Here is a 16936-nt window from a genome sequence, read left to right on the forward strand (position 1 = left end):
ATTTTAAAACGCATATAGTAATGTACTACTGTCAATGTAAATGGCTCAATATACGCATAATTCATCATTCTTTCTTTGTTTGCAGGATCAGTTAGTCAATACTGAGCTGGCACGCATTGGACGGGAGTTTTGTGAAGATGGAAGCCGGACAGAGGGACACTTAAACAAAGGGGATGACTTATTGGCCATGATGGATGATATCTGAAGGACATGAATTGGGTTATCATTATATTTTGTTGGGAAGTACACACAATAAAACTATTTTTATCAAAATTTCATTTGGAATGAAATTCAAAATGTTTATTCACTATTTAAAGATGTTAAAGTGTACATACAGAAATAAACCTAACATGACTTTTCACTGGTGTAAAGAGTGTCAACTTCTAGCGTGCCGCTAGAGGGCGCACGATCCCTTTTAAACCGGTTTGTGCAAGATACGCAAACGTGTCGCATTTGTTTGTTTATAGGGAAAATATGCGATAAAAAGACTAACAAGTGACGGCATTAAAAGCACAAAAACTTTGCACTACTCAATCGAGTTTAGTAGCTTTTACGTTTACTTGAACGTGTTTGAATGACACTCTTGCCCGGCCCAATATGGCGGCGATGCTGACCCACGATTTCCAATCTAATGTGGCGTCGCCTATTGGCTCATGTCGATGACGCATTTACGCTACGCCGCACACAAGCGCGCGAATGTGATGTAAACAAGTGTGCACGCGTGTGATTCCACCGGAATAGGTAACTAAGGGAATAGGAGTGATAATGGAGGTGACACATTCGCTCCGTGAGCGCACCATCGCTGAGAACAGCCTGGTGGTCCTTCTGCAGGGTCTGCACGGCCAGGTGACCACCGTGGACCTCCGAGACGAGAGCACGGCGAGAGGACGCGTCATTAACGTGGACGCTTTCATGAATATAAGACTGGAAGAGGTTTTGTTCAGGGACCGGCGTGGACGCGTGTCGCACATGGACGATCTGTTCGTTACGGGACGAAACGTGCGCTACGTCCACATCCCGGATCACGTGGACATCATGGAGACCGTACAGGCCCAGCTCGCCAAAATACACCGCGTGCGCAACTTTGGAGCGGGCGGTGGACGCAAAGAGTACTCGAAGAAAAAATAAATGTCTTTTGTAATATACTTTATTTTGTTTATGTGTCAAATATTTTATTTTGTTTATGTGTAAGTTACGCGTTCTTGTGTGAACGGAGAGATGCGTAATTTAGTTTTAAGTTTGAACCTTTCGGTTAATCTAAATTTGGAATGATGTGTTGGAGAGATGCTTGTTTTGTCTCTGTGGTCTATAATGCAATAAACAAATGACCAATCATTTATAAGTAGCTTACTTTAACATCAAGTTCGTGTAGTTGCTCACTTCTTATATGAAATAGCAAACAATTGCATACCGGTCAAACGTATTTGGACACTTATGTTTTTTTATAATCTCCATATTTCCGTTTGTTGTCCAAAAACTGGTATATATACACATCCTTGCGAATGATTTCCCTTTCGTCTCCCACAATGCCCTTCTGTTTTTGTTTTGTCTTGTGGTCAGCGAAGCACGAGCTTGTATATCTAACCTTGCAACACTATTATTTTGCTTCAAGAATATGACATGCCATAGCACAAGGAAAAACAGTTTTTTGGTCACCACATAATCACAGGCTTAGAAATGACTCAACCATCATCCCTGTCCACACACAAGCCACATTCGCATCAAAACAGTATTCTGGTAAACAATAACAATACAACATGAAAATGAACAGTTGAGATGCACGAAGTGTGCATTTTATGTAACGTAAAAGTTGCTCATTTAAAATATTTTCTTATTAATAATAAACTATTTCTATATATAAAATAACTATTTTATAAAGTCACATATTGACAGGTGCGTGCTGGGAATTTTGGAATTGCTCTTGGAGGATCATTCCACACTTTTTGTCCTCAAATTCCCCGCATGCCTTTTCCAGAGGAGTATGTTGGCCACATTGAAGACATTACGGCAAACAGCAACCGTATCTTTCTCTTGGGCTCAATAAACACCCTTATACAAGAAGCACGGCCCAGTTACAGTGCTTTCAAAGACAGCGGTTGCCAGCAGGCTCTAGACGACACTCGGTTCTCTTCAGGTGTCCACATCTCCTCAGACAGGAGCACAAAGAGTTCTTTAATCCAGAGTTAGCCTCAAGCACCGGCTGTGCGCCCGATGCAGACATTTCCTGTCCCACCCCACAGCTTTAACCCTGAACACACATCTCTCTGGCGTGTTGGACGTGCACTGCCTCAGAGGCTGGCCGGTCCACCCGATCAATCCCCACACAGGCTAAATCAAACAATTTAGGTGTATGTGTAAAAACTGAATGTTTACAAAAAGGCTGGTATTATTTGGAAAAACGTACTAAAAAAGAGAAATGTGGCTGTAGCAATAACCTTTGAAGGTCCTCGTTGAGGTACTACAATTATTAACTCAATCAATTATCTGCCGTAATTGATCAATAGCAATATAAGACAAAGAAGATAAAATGACTAAAAACTTGCAATTGTGCGGTATCTGCATAAATCCTATACATGACAAAATTAGGTCTACTAGTTACAAACAATTATATTCATGGCATTAAATTGACAAATTTCAACAAACCACCATTATTGTGATCAGTGTTTGCTTTAGTTGGGCTCTTGACTTATATATATATTAAGTATGTATATATATATATATATATTAAGGATATTTTAATGATAGATTTTCATTGTTGGGACAGTGTTAAAATACATTTGTTGAGGCAATTCAGTTGCAGGGACAACTAAGATCCATTGGGATCAAGTTAGTGACGAAACAATTAGACGTGAAGAATCAGCGTAAGAAATTCAATAATGGTGACCATCAACAAAAGAAAGCTTCATGCAATGCACGCTGGGTACATCACAGTACAAAAATCATTCAGGACTCCCAGCATGCATTGCAATTGATCTATATATCAGAATCAAGCAAAGTCAGGGATCAAAAGCCCAACTAAAGCAAACACTGATCACAAAAACGGTGGTTTGTTGAAATGTGCACATTTAGATTTGAACCAAGCCATAAAAACAATTAGAGAAAGACGAATAAAATGGCTTGTAAGAAGTTGACATCATTTATTTACGTTCTCCAAAGATAACGTGGTTTCAATGTTTTCAGTGTACGGTTGATTAGAACAAACAAAGTCTGATAAAAACACCCCAACCCCAGTTAACTGTGTGCTGTACACTAACACAACGCATTTCAATTTGCACATGCACACACATACATGAGAAAGAGGTTTCCACGGATGTGAAATGACACCGTAAGAGTGTAAATTCTAGTTTCACCCCGTGCGCTCCTCCCTTTCTATATTTTCTCCTGTGACAGGAAACACCCCCTTTACTCAAACTTCTTTCCTATCATCTGCTCCCAGTGAGAGAGAAACTGTGTTTGTGGATGTGACCACAGAGGGCTGCTTCTGGTGCTGGTCAGACGCAGATATGTGTGAAAGAGCAGTCAGAGAGAAAGTCTGTTCCACATGACATACACACCTCTCAGTGTTCAGCGTTCCTGCTTCATCTTCTGACGTGGCCTTTGCCCTGTGGATGTGCCACTCATCTTTCAGACAGTTCGTGGGTTTTATTCTTGAGCGGTGTGATGACTGAAACAGAACAACACTCAGAAATGACGGTTTGTTGGCAAAGGTAAGAAAGTAACATTTTCACTCTATGTTTTTAATCTTAAAGGGGTAGCTCATGCTGTGCATGACTGTGGAACACGTAAGAAGATATTTTGCCTTTATAATAATTTTTTAAGAAGAATATAGGAATGTCTTTAAATCTGTTAGATATGAAAAGGGGAAATCACCTATGTTCACTTGCATTGAAGTCATATCAAAATACAGAGTTGCACATGCAGACATTTTATTCATAAAAAGGTGAAAATTTCCTAAAGTAAAACTTAAATCCGAAAATGCATGTTAGCGTTTTGCTGACTGGATGCTTTATGGAGAATGTATGAAAAACATGAGATCAGCACGTTTAAACATATCTGCAGACCTGTTGCAGGTTTGCTTTTCTGCGAAGGTCTGACGGATGGGAGATGGTTGAAGGGTTGTCTGGTATGATTTCTCTTTAATAGGGATGTATGTGAAACTCGTACACATTTATAAAGGCCATGAGTGTAATCCTTGCTTTGTCATTGGTAAATAAGATTGTTGTTTGTTTTTGATAAACTCCTCAGAACTTGAGGAACTTCCCAGAATTATACAATATTCAAGTTGATGCTCAACTGTTTGAATTTTTTTGCCAGAAGGTTTTGATGATGTTCTAGGTTGTTTCACTGTCTCTAGTGTTTCTCTTAAAACATTTAGGGGAATAATTTACAAGGATCTTAAAATACTCATGTAGTATTGCTTTTAAATACTTTTATCATTCTTTTCAATTTTTAAAACTCAACTAGAAATGACATTTTTTTAATAAATGTTGTTTTTATGCATTTATTTTGACAGTTTTTTCATCTGTCTGTTGAAAATCTGTCTGTTGCTTAAAGGTTCTTAGATGTTTTTCTGGTTTATGGTCACATCACGATGAATTAAGCCCTGGTAACACTGAGGATCTCTTTTTTGTGGCCTTGCGTACATGAACATGTGTCTCTGTCCTGCCAAGAGTGTGTCTGATAGAGATCAGGGCGGCGGAGACTGTGGCGTAGATTAAAGTGTGCTGTAATTACAGGCCCCATGAGAAACAAACAGGAAGGTAATAACACCAGTCATCTCCGCGTGGTCTCAGCCGCTGTAGACTTTATGATGTGGAGACACACTGGGAGTCACTGCATTTATAGCCATAAAGATCTGTTTTTTCCTCACTCATAAATTGCTTGTGGGCTTCATTATCTGACTCCAGACAGATCAGGAGTCTATAAATGAATAAACGTAAATATAAGTATACGAGTATCCCATGTTGCTTCAGCTGTGCTTGGGAAATCCTGATCCAGATGTTCAGCTTTAATCCCCTCATCCTCTCTTCCATCACGGAGAGAGTGACACAATCTGGAATCTTCCCAGTTTCCCAGGGAAGAGGCCCACGCAGACCCCGAGCGCACATGCCAAAGCTGCCGTAGGAATTCTGTTCCTGTGGGAAAAATGAAAAAGTCTGTGGGAGCCCAGAGCGAGGTCCGGGTCAATCCAATGACAACAACAGCAACAAATGGCCCGTGGGGAAAAATATACCGATTTGCTCTTACGGGTAACCGAGGCTAATGACACAATAAGTGCAATTTCAGCCTCAGGGGCCAAAATAAATATGTTGGGAAGTTTTTGTCAAATTGTGCATGGTAGGGCAGTGTTTTAACAGCGTTTGCTGAGACAAGTATCGCTATTACTATTGTTTATATGGTGCTTAAGGGATTTTCAAAACCTCTGACTTGAACGAGACCAGAGTTCATGTTATCGTAAATCACATAACGTGTGAGAAATCAAAATCCATATGACTTTCTTCTGTGGATCACAAAACCTGCATGGTTGGGTACCCTTACGCAAAGAAAATATATATTTATATCAATTAAAAAACGATATAAATGTAATATATTTTAAAATATACAGAACAATATATTGTTAAAATTACAATAATATATTATACAATACATAAGAAATTGCCACCTTACATTTATTGAAAAATAGCTTGTATTAGTTACAATATTGCTTTATAGTTTCCGGTATATTCTCATTATCCCATATATTTTTGTAAGGGTCAAATGTCCAAATTGGTGGATAAAATGAATTAAGAAAATATCTACATTTGACTCTACCTTGGGATGAAACGACCCAGTTTATTTAAACCCAATAGAAGGGTTTGTCCATGTTTTATCCAACTACGGTCATTATGTTTTAGGGTAGAGAATGTTAGTGATGTATATATATTTGTTCACCACAGGAGCTGAAGACCACCGTGAGATAACATTGAGAAAGCTACTTTTAGTTTTAAAGAAAGACTGAAAATGAACCCGGTTCAGAAAGACATGGAGGTGTTGAGTAACAGCATGGCCACTTACGCTCATATCAAAGGTAAGACCGCAGAAACATAAACACCTCAACAGTCATTACTTCACTGTGTAAAGGTTAAGAAATCAAATTCTGAAAAGAGCATGATGTAGTAATAATAAAGATTTGAAACAGATTCTTTGAACTTTGGATTTTCAAATAAGATTCCTCGTCCATTCACTCCAAGAACATAACAAGAACCAAATCCAAGGAATTAAGGGTTCTGTTTGATTTGGCTTCATGAGAACTGGCTTAAATATTTCACTAAGAATGTTTCTATATGTTTACGATTCAGAAAAAGTACAAACCTGTTTGTAAATACCTGAAGGACATTAGTTGATGACTTTAGTAAAAAAATGTGTAAATGCTGTTGGGGTTGAGATCAATAAAACGTTTCGCCCACAAAATTAAAATCATTACTTCTCCCTCATGTCATTTCAAACCTGTATGACTGTTCCTTCTGAAGGTCACAAAAGAAGATATTTTGAAGAATGTTGATAATCAAACCATTATTGTATGAACGCAAAACCACAGAGAAATAAATATCTTTTGCTATCCACAAATGAAAGAGTTATGTACAGGTTTTGAAAAACATGAGGGTGCATAAATAATCAAATCATTGTTGTAATAACTGAACACTAAATCTCCCAACAGCAAACATGGAGAGCTTCGCGCTGTATTTCCTGCTTGGTGTGTGTTCTGGTCTTCTGCTGGCCCTGGTTCTTCTCATACTGGGCATCACCTGCAGGTCACGTTCAAAGCCAAAGACCCCCACCTCACCCGACAAAAGACGCCTTAAAGAATCCAGCGAGGAAGAAGAAAAGGAAGAGAGTGAAGAAGAGGACTTCGGGGTCCCGAGCGATCAGAACCAGCTGAACGGGACTATTAAAAGCATCAACGTCTTTACTTCTGCAGAGGAGCTGGAGAGAGCAAGGAGACTGGAGGAGAGAGAGAGAATCGTGAGGGAGATCTGGAGGAACGGACAGCCTGATGTTCTGGTCACTGGAACAGGCACGCTCGGTCGAGTACACTACCTTTAGTGCATACTTTTTCTTCTGAAGGACACTTGGAAATAGTTGAAAATTCCTCTTTTAAATGTTCATTTGAAGGATTAAGTTGGTGATTTGTTTTGCATTTTACTGTTGAGGTTTTTGTGGTTGGTCTGAATTAGTGTATAGTGTATTTTAGGATCTGTTTAAGTGTCTATTTCAATTTTTTCAACAAGTGTTTTTGTATACTTTTGCTTTAATGCAAAGCATTTTTAATCCAGATATCTGCACAGAAAACTTAAGTGATATTTCACCCCAAAATAAAAAGTGTCATCATTTATTTTAAATGTGATAAAGGCTTCTTATTTCATTGAATAAATGTAACGGGTACAAATCTGTTAAGAGCAGCTATTACAACTATAAATCTTGCATTGTCAATGCATCGTTCAATTATAACAAATGACTTATAACAAATAGGGGACGTTTTGTTTTATTTCCGATTAATCATGGGGATCAAAAGCACAGACTGAGCCGTTTGTACATGTTAGCAGAAGAATCACAGCTTTACAGTATTTTCATGACTACTGACAGCAGCACATCAACCCTTTTCTTACAGCACATCTGGAAACTGCAGCATGCAAACCAATGGGAAAAACTTCAGGCCAAATGTGATGATGGCTAAATGTACCACATCTAAACACATGCAGGTGATAACGGTCACATATTTTGGTTCAGCAGTATTTTCTTTACGTACAAAGTCTGCAACAAGCGCATCGTTGTGAGAATTTTCGCTTGTCCTTGAAATCTACTCTATAAAATCAGATGCAACTGAGGGGTTTTTATACTTGACATAGAAAAAGTAAATATTTTCTTTGTTACTATTAGTGGTGTCATTAACCTCAAAAAGTTTCGTTAGACGTTAAATATGATGGAGGACCAATTTAGTAGGAATAGCTGTACATTTTAAACAGACGTCTGAAGAACATCGGCCCAGTACACAGTGTATTGGTCCACCGGGGAAAGTCCAATGAGAATGATCGAATAAAAGTAGTCAAAATTATATACGATTTCACATGCATGACTTGACATGCACAAAAACTAAAACTGAAATTAAACTCATTCCAAGTTAATTCTAAGGCACAAGTGCAATTTTTTTATTGCACTTTCTTTAAAATGAAAATCAAACAAGCCTGCTGTTCATCCTTCGCAAGGTACCTTCTGACACAAGGACCTATTTCCTATTCACCGTCACTTATAGAGAAAACATCAAATACCTCCTATTCCCTTAAAAAACATAGAAAAGATAAAAATATAAACGAAATTGTAGAATGTTTGTTGTCAAATCACACTGTTCTATCTTTTTGCAGTAACACACCTGCTGTTCTCAGAGGGCTCATGTCGCACTAGCTGCTCTTACACTACGGTTGTGAACAGACAGATGAAGATGGATGCTAACAAAAATGTCTATGGCTTGGAAGCAGGACTTCCCCCAGACTTGTCGTCATCTTTAAGGCTATGGTCTGCGTTGCCGTCACCCATGTCTCCTCCATCAGTGTTGCCCGGGAACATGTCATGGGTCCACTTGGGGCTGCCGCCACCCTTGCGAACCATGAACGTGCCCCTCGCACGCGGGTAACTGCCTCTGCCGCGTCCCCGAGTGTCCAGCCACTTCATCTCAGCTTCTTTATCTCGGTCATCATGCTGCAGAAGACAGTCAATGTCAATATTTAAAAATAAAACCGATTCCAGCAGCTACTTATTGAAGTGAAAACAAGACTCAGCTCACCTGGAAGTACTTGCGACTTTTGGGGGTGTACTCTGGGTCCCACTCTTCCTCTGGGGGGCGAGAGGGACCTGCCATATTTTGAGGGTTATTATTGGTGTTGTTGCTAGGGTAATTTCCCCTGTTCCATCCTCTACCTCTCATTCTGGGCTGCAAATGCAGGACAACTACAGTTTATTCTACAGTTCAACTTAAGTGGACTATCGAAATGAACCTACAAATGTAAATAAATACAAATGTTAAATGCTCTCTCATTCGTAAGTCACTATGGATAAATGCAACCTCTAAAAGAATAAATGTAAATGCGAGCAATCCCAGAATGCAATGCAAAAAGTAAAATGGCAGACAGATGCAAGAAAATGTTAATTGTAGATATTTTATTCAGTGTTGAAAAGAGTTTCAACTAACAAAATGCTATTTCAACAAACATTTTTATCCACCAAGTATGATGAGCAAAAATGACTTATTTTGACACACAGTGAAGTACAAAGTCTACAGACAGTGAGGCAGCACAATAAGTTTCTAAACAGATTAAAACATTTTCTACAGAAATGTTTACATTTTTGGCCAATGTTAACCATAATGAATTACAGATAAAATTATGTTTTTTCAAAGTCATATCATTGTTACAGAGAACGCTGAAGCACTTACAAATCCACGGTCGTAACCCCCTCGACCCCTGTCATATCCTCCACGGTCGTACCCTCCTCTGCCCCTCTCATAACCCCGGTCCATGTGACCCTCATAGTCACGGGGCCCATGGAACTCTCTGGACCCCAGACGGCCCTTATTAAAGATCCCTCCACCCTCCATGTGATCTTCCATATAATACTCCCTCTCTTTGTATGGATGGGGCGAGGGAGAGGAAGACGAAGATGAGGAAGATGAAGGAGACCTTTCGCGTTTCTTCTTGCTTTTCCTAAAAAATACATTAAAGAAGGCAGTTAAAAACAAACCATTCAATTACAGAGAGTGAAATACTGAGACTTAACACATGGTGTGACGCGATAGAAGAACAGTAAACGTCTCATCCTTTTTGTGATAACAGCGAGTGAGAGAGGAACTGGTCGTGATCACGGTCTGCGCGAAGGTCAACACTGAACACATATATTACACTGAGGATGCTGTTAAAATGATTGTATGTGTAAAGACAGCGTGGTATCGGATTTAATGCCTCATCACAGCGGTACGCAAAAATAACAGCTGAAGGATTGAGGGAAACGTACTTTGACTTCTTGTGTTTGGAGGATCTTTCAGAGGAGAGCTCATGGCTGGGCGTGCGTGACCCGGCTGAACTCTTTCCCCCGTCGCGCTTAGGATCCTTTTTACGGCGCTCAATGGCCAATCGAAGGTCCAATGAATCAGCATCATGTTTTTTACCATGTTCCTGTGGAGACACAACAAAATCCCCAAAAGTTAATACGTTTTGTTGGAATAAAAACAGCGTAAAATGAAGGGAGACTCAAGCTTACATCACATTTGTGTACTGTCAGAAGCACTGCAACTCAAATATACGAGCGTGTTCATGATGGAAACTTTATAAAGGATTGCGCCAATTGTGACTGAAATTCATAGTAACTGCCTTAAAGCCAGAGAACACTTGAGCACTCCAAAATAAACTTCATGTTTTAAACTTTAAATATGAATTTCGCTTAATCTACATTGAAGTATTAGGGAAAGCCTAGATGTGACATTCAAATTAATAGCCCATTTAAAGTGAAATGCAAAAAATCAACAGTATGACAACAGATAGATTCCTATGACCATGAATATAAAACCCCAGCTGAAAAGTGCCACCTGTTGGCCATCTTCGGGAATAACCTGAAACTCCATTTTGATTTATATCTGGGACACCCGTTGAAAATATGACATACGTCTATTACTCTTGAGGACTGAAAACGGCACAGATCTCACGGGAAAGCAGCATGCTCCATCTTTTCCCACAGTGATTAGTACTGAGCCCTACTGTTTTTAGAAACACATTCACTATGAGATATACTTACTATGGGTATCGATTAGCGGTCCAGTGAAAGGCTTGGACACGGGCTCAATAGTCACTTCCATTAGCCATTTTGCTTGGGCAAGTACGTGCCCGCGATTAATCGTATGACAAAGGCTGAAGGGTGAGAGCGTAACGCTCGGTAATACAACACTGAGATCGGGGTTCTTGTGTATTAGCATTATACACCTCATAGCACATTTCTGCTGTTTCAGCTGGTACACATTTGGGCAGGAATTTCAGATTTGAAAACGCTGTCACCTTGTAGCCGCTTTCGTCAAATTCCTCAAACAGGTGAGAGTGCTTCTTAAAAGCACTGGGAGACACATCGATTCGCCTGTAAGAGAACATACAGACGGATTAAAACTGGGAAGAGAGAACCAGGCAATTTTAACATGATTAAGAATCTCTATTATTCAATTTCTGTTTGTGGCGTTTTACACCTACCTGTGGATCTCAGGACTCCTCCTCTGCTTCATCGATTCCATCTCTGCAGCTTTTCTTTGGTATATTCCAAATCGCTCGCTCAGGCTCATCCCAGAGGACTGGAAATGTTGCGCTGCGTTTAGAAGGCGAGAAAGTCATTTTCGAAATCTCATTGCATTGAAAAGTAAATAAAATAAAATGGTCGTATGATCGAACCCTGAAATAAGTGCAGGAGGCAGATGAAACTACCAGCTTAGACTGAAATTACCTTTTATATGATGTACAATGGTGACTATATGTTGAGCAAACAGCTCTGAAGGGCTCCTGCGAAGCTGAGCGGACTGCACGTGTTCAAAGATTGAACGAAACTCCTCGTGATCTTTTTTAGTCGGGTGCATGAGTTCCCGTGACAAACGTCTCTCTTTAGCTAACGCACCTGATGAGCTGAACGCAGTGAGAGTTAAACACATGTACACAGTCCTGACATGAAAACAGACAAATGTGAAAGAAATGAAGCAAGAAGAGCGTACACATACCTCTCTCCGTCATCAGTGAATGCTTTTATACTGAAATTAAACTGCGGCCCTTTCTTCGCTGAGGATTTAGGTGAGGACGAACGCTCTTTTGCAGCCGGAAACAGCATCTTGCCTTTACTCTCCGATACTGATGGAGAGGACGGACTAATCTTGCTCTTCTTCTTTTCTTTCTTCTTGGCGGCCTTCTCTTCCTTTCTTGCATGCTTTCTGCTGCGGTAAAGTTCCTCTTCCAGTCCCTCCTCGACTTCTTCGTCCCTCCGCGATGAATCTTTGTTGGAGTGATAGGCGGAGTCGTCCCATTTCCCGAAACGCTCTTCGGCCAAGTCTCGCATGGATAGAGGGATTTTGTCCTTGTACTTGGACTCCTCCTCATTCTTTCTGTCTTTCATTTCCTGGCGGTACTCCTCTTCCTCAGCGTCCAGAAACGGAAGACCTTTATCAGTCTTCGAGCCGTCGTAGCCGGCATCTGAAGCGTCGAAAACGTCTCTCGACTTAATGCCCGTCTTCTCGTTGTTGTCGCTGGCAGCAGGGCTTAAAGTCTCACCTCTGCCGTTATCCCTGTCTGACATGGGCTTTTTCTTTTCTGCCAAAAACCTGAATCGAACGATCACACGTAAATAAGCCTTTATATGTCAAAAAGCCGAATGTATTAGACAACACTGAATTATCAAACCAGGCACAGGGTCTCTCACACTTTTCTCTGAATAGTCACAGTAAGATAAGAAAAGTTACTTGCAACAGAAAACACTAAAGACAATGAAATACATGCGCAAGGTTCAATTTTGCAGCAATGCAGACACCACTGACCAGGATGGGTTGTTTTTAATCCATACTTACATCATTAACCCCTTATCTCCTAAATTATGGGATTGCAAACAACCTCATAGCACAGGAAAACTCCCAGCAAGATTTGGAATGATATTTGAGTTTGAAATTAGCTGGTTTCCATTTTAAGCTCTATTCTTCCAAGGATCTTTGTTGCTGTACAAAGGCTAAACACATTTGAGAGAATGATGATAATCGTTAAAAACTGCCAGGAGGACAAAGGAAAGAGGGAAAACATCGAAAAGCCAAAACAAAAGAAGACCCCACATACTTTTTGAAAGCCGTCGAGATGGATGCCGATTTGTCTCCGGTCTTCATTTCATCCTTTGAAAAGAACCCGAAGCCGCTTGAGGGTGACGTCTTCGTTGGTGGGCTTTTACTGGCAGGACCGATGCTTCGCCACAGCGTACCACCATTGCCAGCACCCCCAGACGTGGTCACCTTGATCTCTGGTTGACCCCCTGCAGTTGCTGAATTGCCCGAGCGCTTGGGACTGGTATCATAATCACTCAGACGTTCCCATTTGCTTGTGGATTCCTCTGTTGGACTTCCTCTGGAGGGCTTCGATGCTTCTTTGGAAGGTGCTTTGCCTTCACCGGGTGAACCCCTTCCCTTGGCATCCTTGGAGGGGGGTATTCCGGAGCCGCGTCGGCGTGGCGACGAGGAGCGGGAGGAAGAGCTGGAACGTCTGGAGTGACCAGAGGACGATCTGTCGGAATGATGGGAGCGGCTTCGGCTTCCCGAGCGCTTCCGGGGCGAGTGTGAGCGACCCCTCCTGGGACTATGAGGGTGGTCGTAGGGCTGCTGCTGATCTCTATGGCCGTGCCAGTTGTTGGGGCGGTAACCATAGCTGCCCCCACCTCTGTGGTAGTTTCCTCGTGGGAAGTAGCCCCGTCCTCTGCCACGGTTGTATTGAAAGGGTCTCCGGTAACCACGGAAACCGCGGTTATACCCACGGTTATTCTGAAAATCTCGGGAAGGATAGTTTCTTCTCTCTCCGCTGTGGGAACGGGATCTTGATCTGGAACTTAAGGAACAGAAAAAGAGAAAAGTGTTGCAGAGACATTAGAGTACAGCAAGATGAAAGAGAGATACGGTTATGACCACTTGGGGGCACCAGAGACCCACTGACCAATTTATTTTGTGATATTATTTGCAATAAGAAAGCCTGTTAAAGCAGATTCACTACATTTCTTGACAATGTGCTATACCACTTACCGTGAATTTTACAACAAATGCTGTTCTTACAGCAATACATGCAAGCTTGAACTGGATAGTGTTAGTCTTAATCATTAATTTGCATAAAAATGTCCTATAGAGTCTACAAACTTTCACATATTCTTTTTACAACCAACAGACTCACACCATGCACAAGAGCTTATAAGAAGGTACTGTGCACAAACAAGCTGTTCATTTTAGAAGATGAATAACAAAAACATTTATTGACCAATATAAACTGCTGGGAGACATGCTAAACTGTGGGAAAACCCAAAGGCTGTGGAAAGAGGTACTAGACCAACACCACACACATAAAATAACAACAAAGGGGTTGAAATAGTACAGAAGCAACAATGGTAACTCATCCTGGTGGTTTCTCATTGACTTTTGAGTCAATTGCAGGAGAGAGGGCTTTACTGCAGCTGTTTGTGTGCTCTATGACTTTACAGTGGATTAAAATCACCCCATGGATTGGAATGGCACCCTGGCACTTATTATATCTTTACTTAAAATCTAAATACCCCCCATTAAATCTATTTCTGAATACAGTCAAACCTAGAGATTTGTCTACCTGTAGCGACGCTTTCTGGACCTTGAACGAGATCGGCTCCTTGAGTGTGAACGGGTATAAGACCGTGATCTAGACCTGGACCGAGATGCAGAATTCGGGGGCTTGGACATCTTTGTACTCTGTATTTTTAAGACCTGAAAAAGAAAAAGAGTGTCATTTATAGGGCAAGTGCTCCCCCCCCCCCCCCCCGATACAACTCATATCATGATAAATTGTCACGATACAATATATTGCTATGTATTTCGACACGATACGCATTGGCGATATATTGCAATACTTTAAATAGAAAATGTTAAAAGTAGAGCTAGAAATACAACATGCTGTGCACCACCTGGGGTTTTCTGTAAGGATAAGTGTCAAAACATCCCTTACCTCTGCAGAGTGGCCATGCTGTGCGATGCATGGACCTTTAGATCAGAGGTTTGGGTTCCCAAACTGTGGATTGTGCCCCTCGAGTGGGTAACACAGGGAATAAGGAGGATCACGCAAGTCACTTGGCTGTTGTGGTGCATTTATTGCAGTTAAAACAATGAACATGGGCAGTATAAATCCCCTGGTTCATCCGTGCTATAAATGCACCGGTGTAACATCCGCGAAAGCCCAATAAATGTCATCGTTACTTTTTGGAATAAACCTTTTGTCTAATGCACTGCAGAAGCCAAGTGACTTGGTGGGTCATCATGACGTGCGAAGCTTACAAACAGCATTTATTTATTTGATATAACGCATTACTCCATGACTTATTTTTAAAACCAAAGCACATCCACACATCAGCTCTGAGAGCTCGAACATTCTTATATTTTTCTCCACGCTTGCTTCCACTTACTTTTGGCGTATGTATACGACACGATTTAAAAAAAATGTATCGACACGCATCACTATCGATAAAAAAATATTGCGATAGTAACACGTATCGATATTTTTGCACAGCCCTAGTCATTTACCATCGCGGTAACTGAACCCACGGCGAGTGACCCGAATGCACACTTCTTACGGTAACTGATGCAACGGAGTCCAAGCGTGCTGGATTTCACAACAATAAATATAACCACCAATGTGCATATAATCCGTGAATCCACTTGCATCATGTGGACTTATCACTTGCTAAATATTAATGAAAGAACACACTGAGAGCATACACCAGATAACCAAAAAGATGAAAGCCAGGATGTTATTTACACGATGTGCCGGAAAGCCCCCCCATCTAGAAATCAAGATAATGGCACAGGTTCAGATTCTCAAGCGTGCCAGAAAAAAACAGACTTCCTATCAATTTATTACATGTTTATTACATGTTCACAACACGCCTCTAGATAAATGTTCACTTTGCATCATTATATTAATCTAGGAACACAAGGTATAATTTATTGTGGGACGTACACATGCATAGATAATCGTATTTGAATTGGCACGGAAAGCAAAAACTGCCAATAGCTGGGATCAGACAACCCGACCTAACCAGTACAACTAGTTTACAATCTATCCAGGAAATGATGTAACTCATTTGCATTGAAGACTATGAATTCCAGTAGATTTTTACACACAAAACGCCCTGTGATGATAAAAATACAAGTCAAGGCATCATTTTAAGATGCTTAAAACAGCCAGAAATAGATGTGGGAAGGCAGCACAATAGGTGCCCAAAACATGCCGTCTACATAGACAGATTACAGGGCTTTAGAGCATTTAGAGATGCCCCAAAACCGTCCTGGTTGGCACTATCTACTAAGGTGCCAGAAGATAGACTAAGATCTGACTAAAGCCACTAAAACAATTCAATTTAAAGCCATTATATAGCAATAATGGGCCATAAAAGCGAATTAAGAAACGTGTTCAAAACACTTTCATTTTCACTTCTCTTAATCGGGGGAAAATTTACAATCTTAAGCAAGCGAGACACAACTGTACCTTTCGAATGGATATAAAAAACATCTCTAATCACTACAAATATTTTAACATCAAATATAAGATTTTATTCAATGACAGATATTACACGATTTAAAACGTCGATGAGCTCGGCAGATAATCTGACGTTATAACGTCATCCCCGTTAACAAAACAATAAATCGCATTTAACTGCCTTGTTATTTATCAAAACTACAGTGTTGCGTTTTTAAAATGGGGATTAGACGGTGATGTTGCCTTTCTTTAGCTGCTAGGCTAACATTAGCCGCGTTGGCTCAAATGGCGGTTCCTCAAACGGGCACAAGCACAAACGACATTGACCAAAATAACATCGAAAAACAATTTATGAAGGTTAAAAACACAACACTGCAATAAAACGAGCGTTGAAAAGCGTGAATGTGTAAAGAAAGGCTCACCTGAAGGGCTCGTCAGATGCGATTAGCGCGAGGAGCCGAGGCGTCGCTTGCGCAAGCCAAGCAGAATTAACGTGTATTTTACCAATCGAAAGGATTCAGACTATATTTATATTTCTCTGTTTTGCAATGTTAAGGTCTCATAGTTTAGTTATTCGTGGCCTGGGTAGAGAAAGTGCTTGTTTCCATTCCGTCTTCCGATAAGAAGAGCTGCTGAAGACTGAGCTT

At 40.7% G+C, this 16936-nt stretch overlaps 4 protein-coding genes across 4 annotated transcripts in view; 3 read left to right on the forward strand and 1 right to left on the reverse strand.

The window, feature by feature from the left end:
- oscp1a (organic solute carrier partner 1a) overlaps positions 1–205 on the forward strand; it is a gene marked incomplete at both ends in the record, with an annotated part of 4141 nt that extends 3936 nt beyond the window's left edge. Inside the window, 1 exon segment of the mRNA XM_079485025.1 lies at positions 86–205. Within this exon segment, the coding sequence (XP_079341151.1) occupies positions 86–205 (120 nt within the window).
- A 481-nt stretch (positions 206–686) lies between these two features.
- lsm10 (LSM10, U7 small nuclear RNA associated) lies at positions 687–1354 on the forward strand. The gene has a single exon (XM_079484303.1). It carries the CDS (start codon positions 766–768, stop codon positions 1126–1128), a length of 363 nt encoding a protein of 120 aa, XP_079340429.1. The 5' UTR covers positions 687–765; the 3' UTR covers positions 1129–1354.
- Positions 1355–3279: 1925 nt separating this feature from the next.
- Positions 3280–7383, forward strand: eva1bb (eva-1 homolog Bb (C. elegans)). Its single transcript, XM_079485275.1, has 3 exons — positions 3280–3707; positions 5937–6067; positions 6698–7383. Exons 2-3 carry the CDS (start codon positions 6001–6003, stop codon positions 7081–7083), a joined length of 453 nt encoding a protein of 150 aa, XP_079341401.1. The 5' UTR covers positions 3280–3707; positions 5937–6000; the 3' UTR covers positions 7084–7383.
- Positions 7276–16936, reverse strand: thrap3b (thyroid hormone receptor associated protein 3b). Its single transcript, XM_079485274.1, has 11 exons — positions 16712–16936; positions 14391–14524; positions 12873–13628; positions 11777–12370; positions 11509–11684; positions 11262–11373; positions 11076–11151; positions 10042–10202; positions 9467–9734; positions 8819–8965; positions 7276–8733 (listed from the first exon to the last, which is right to left on the reverse strand). Exons 2-11 carry the CDS (start codon positions 14498–14500, stop codon positions 8497–8499), a joined length of 2637 nt encoding a protein of 878 aa, XP_079341400.1. The 5' UTR covers positions 14501–14524; positions 16712–16936; the 3' UTR covers positions 7276–8496.

The sequence above is a fragment of the Barbatula barbatula genome (assembly GCF_947034865.1).
Source record: "Barbatula barbatula genome assembly, chromosome: 21".
Lineage (NCBI taxonomy): Eukaryota > Metazoa > Chordata > Actinopteri > Cypriniformes > Nemacheilidae > Barbatula > Barbatula barbatula.

Excerpts from the sequence above, each read along its gene's own strand:
- lsm10 (XM_079484303.1), top strand. The coding sequence starts at position 766 with ATGGAGGTGACACATTCGCTCCGTGAGCGCACCATCGCTGAGAACAGC.
- eva1bb (XM_079485275.1), top strand. The coding sequence starts at position 6,001 with ATGAACCCGGTTCAGAAAGACATGGAGGTGTTGAGTAACAGCATGGCC. Across the intron at positions 6,068-6,697 it reads CACTTACGCTCATATCAAAG|CAAACATGGAGAGCTTCGCG; the intron begins GTAAGACCGCAG and ends ATCTCCCAACAG.
- thrap3b (XM_079485274.1), bottom strand. The coding sequence starts at position 14,500 with ATGTCCAAGCCCCCGAATTCTGCATCTCGGTCCAGGTCTAGATCACGG. Across the intron at positions 10,203-11,075 it reads TTGACGAAAGCGGCTACAAG|GAACATGGTAAAAAACATGA; the intron begins GTGACAGCGTTT and ends GTGTCTCCACAG. Across the intron at positions 8,966-9,466 it reads GGGGTTACGACCGTGGATTT|CCCAGAATGAGAGGTAGAGG; the intron begins GTAAGTGCTTCA and ends CTGCATTTGCAG.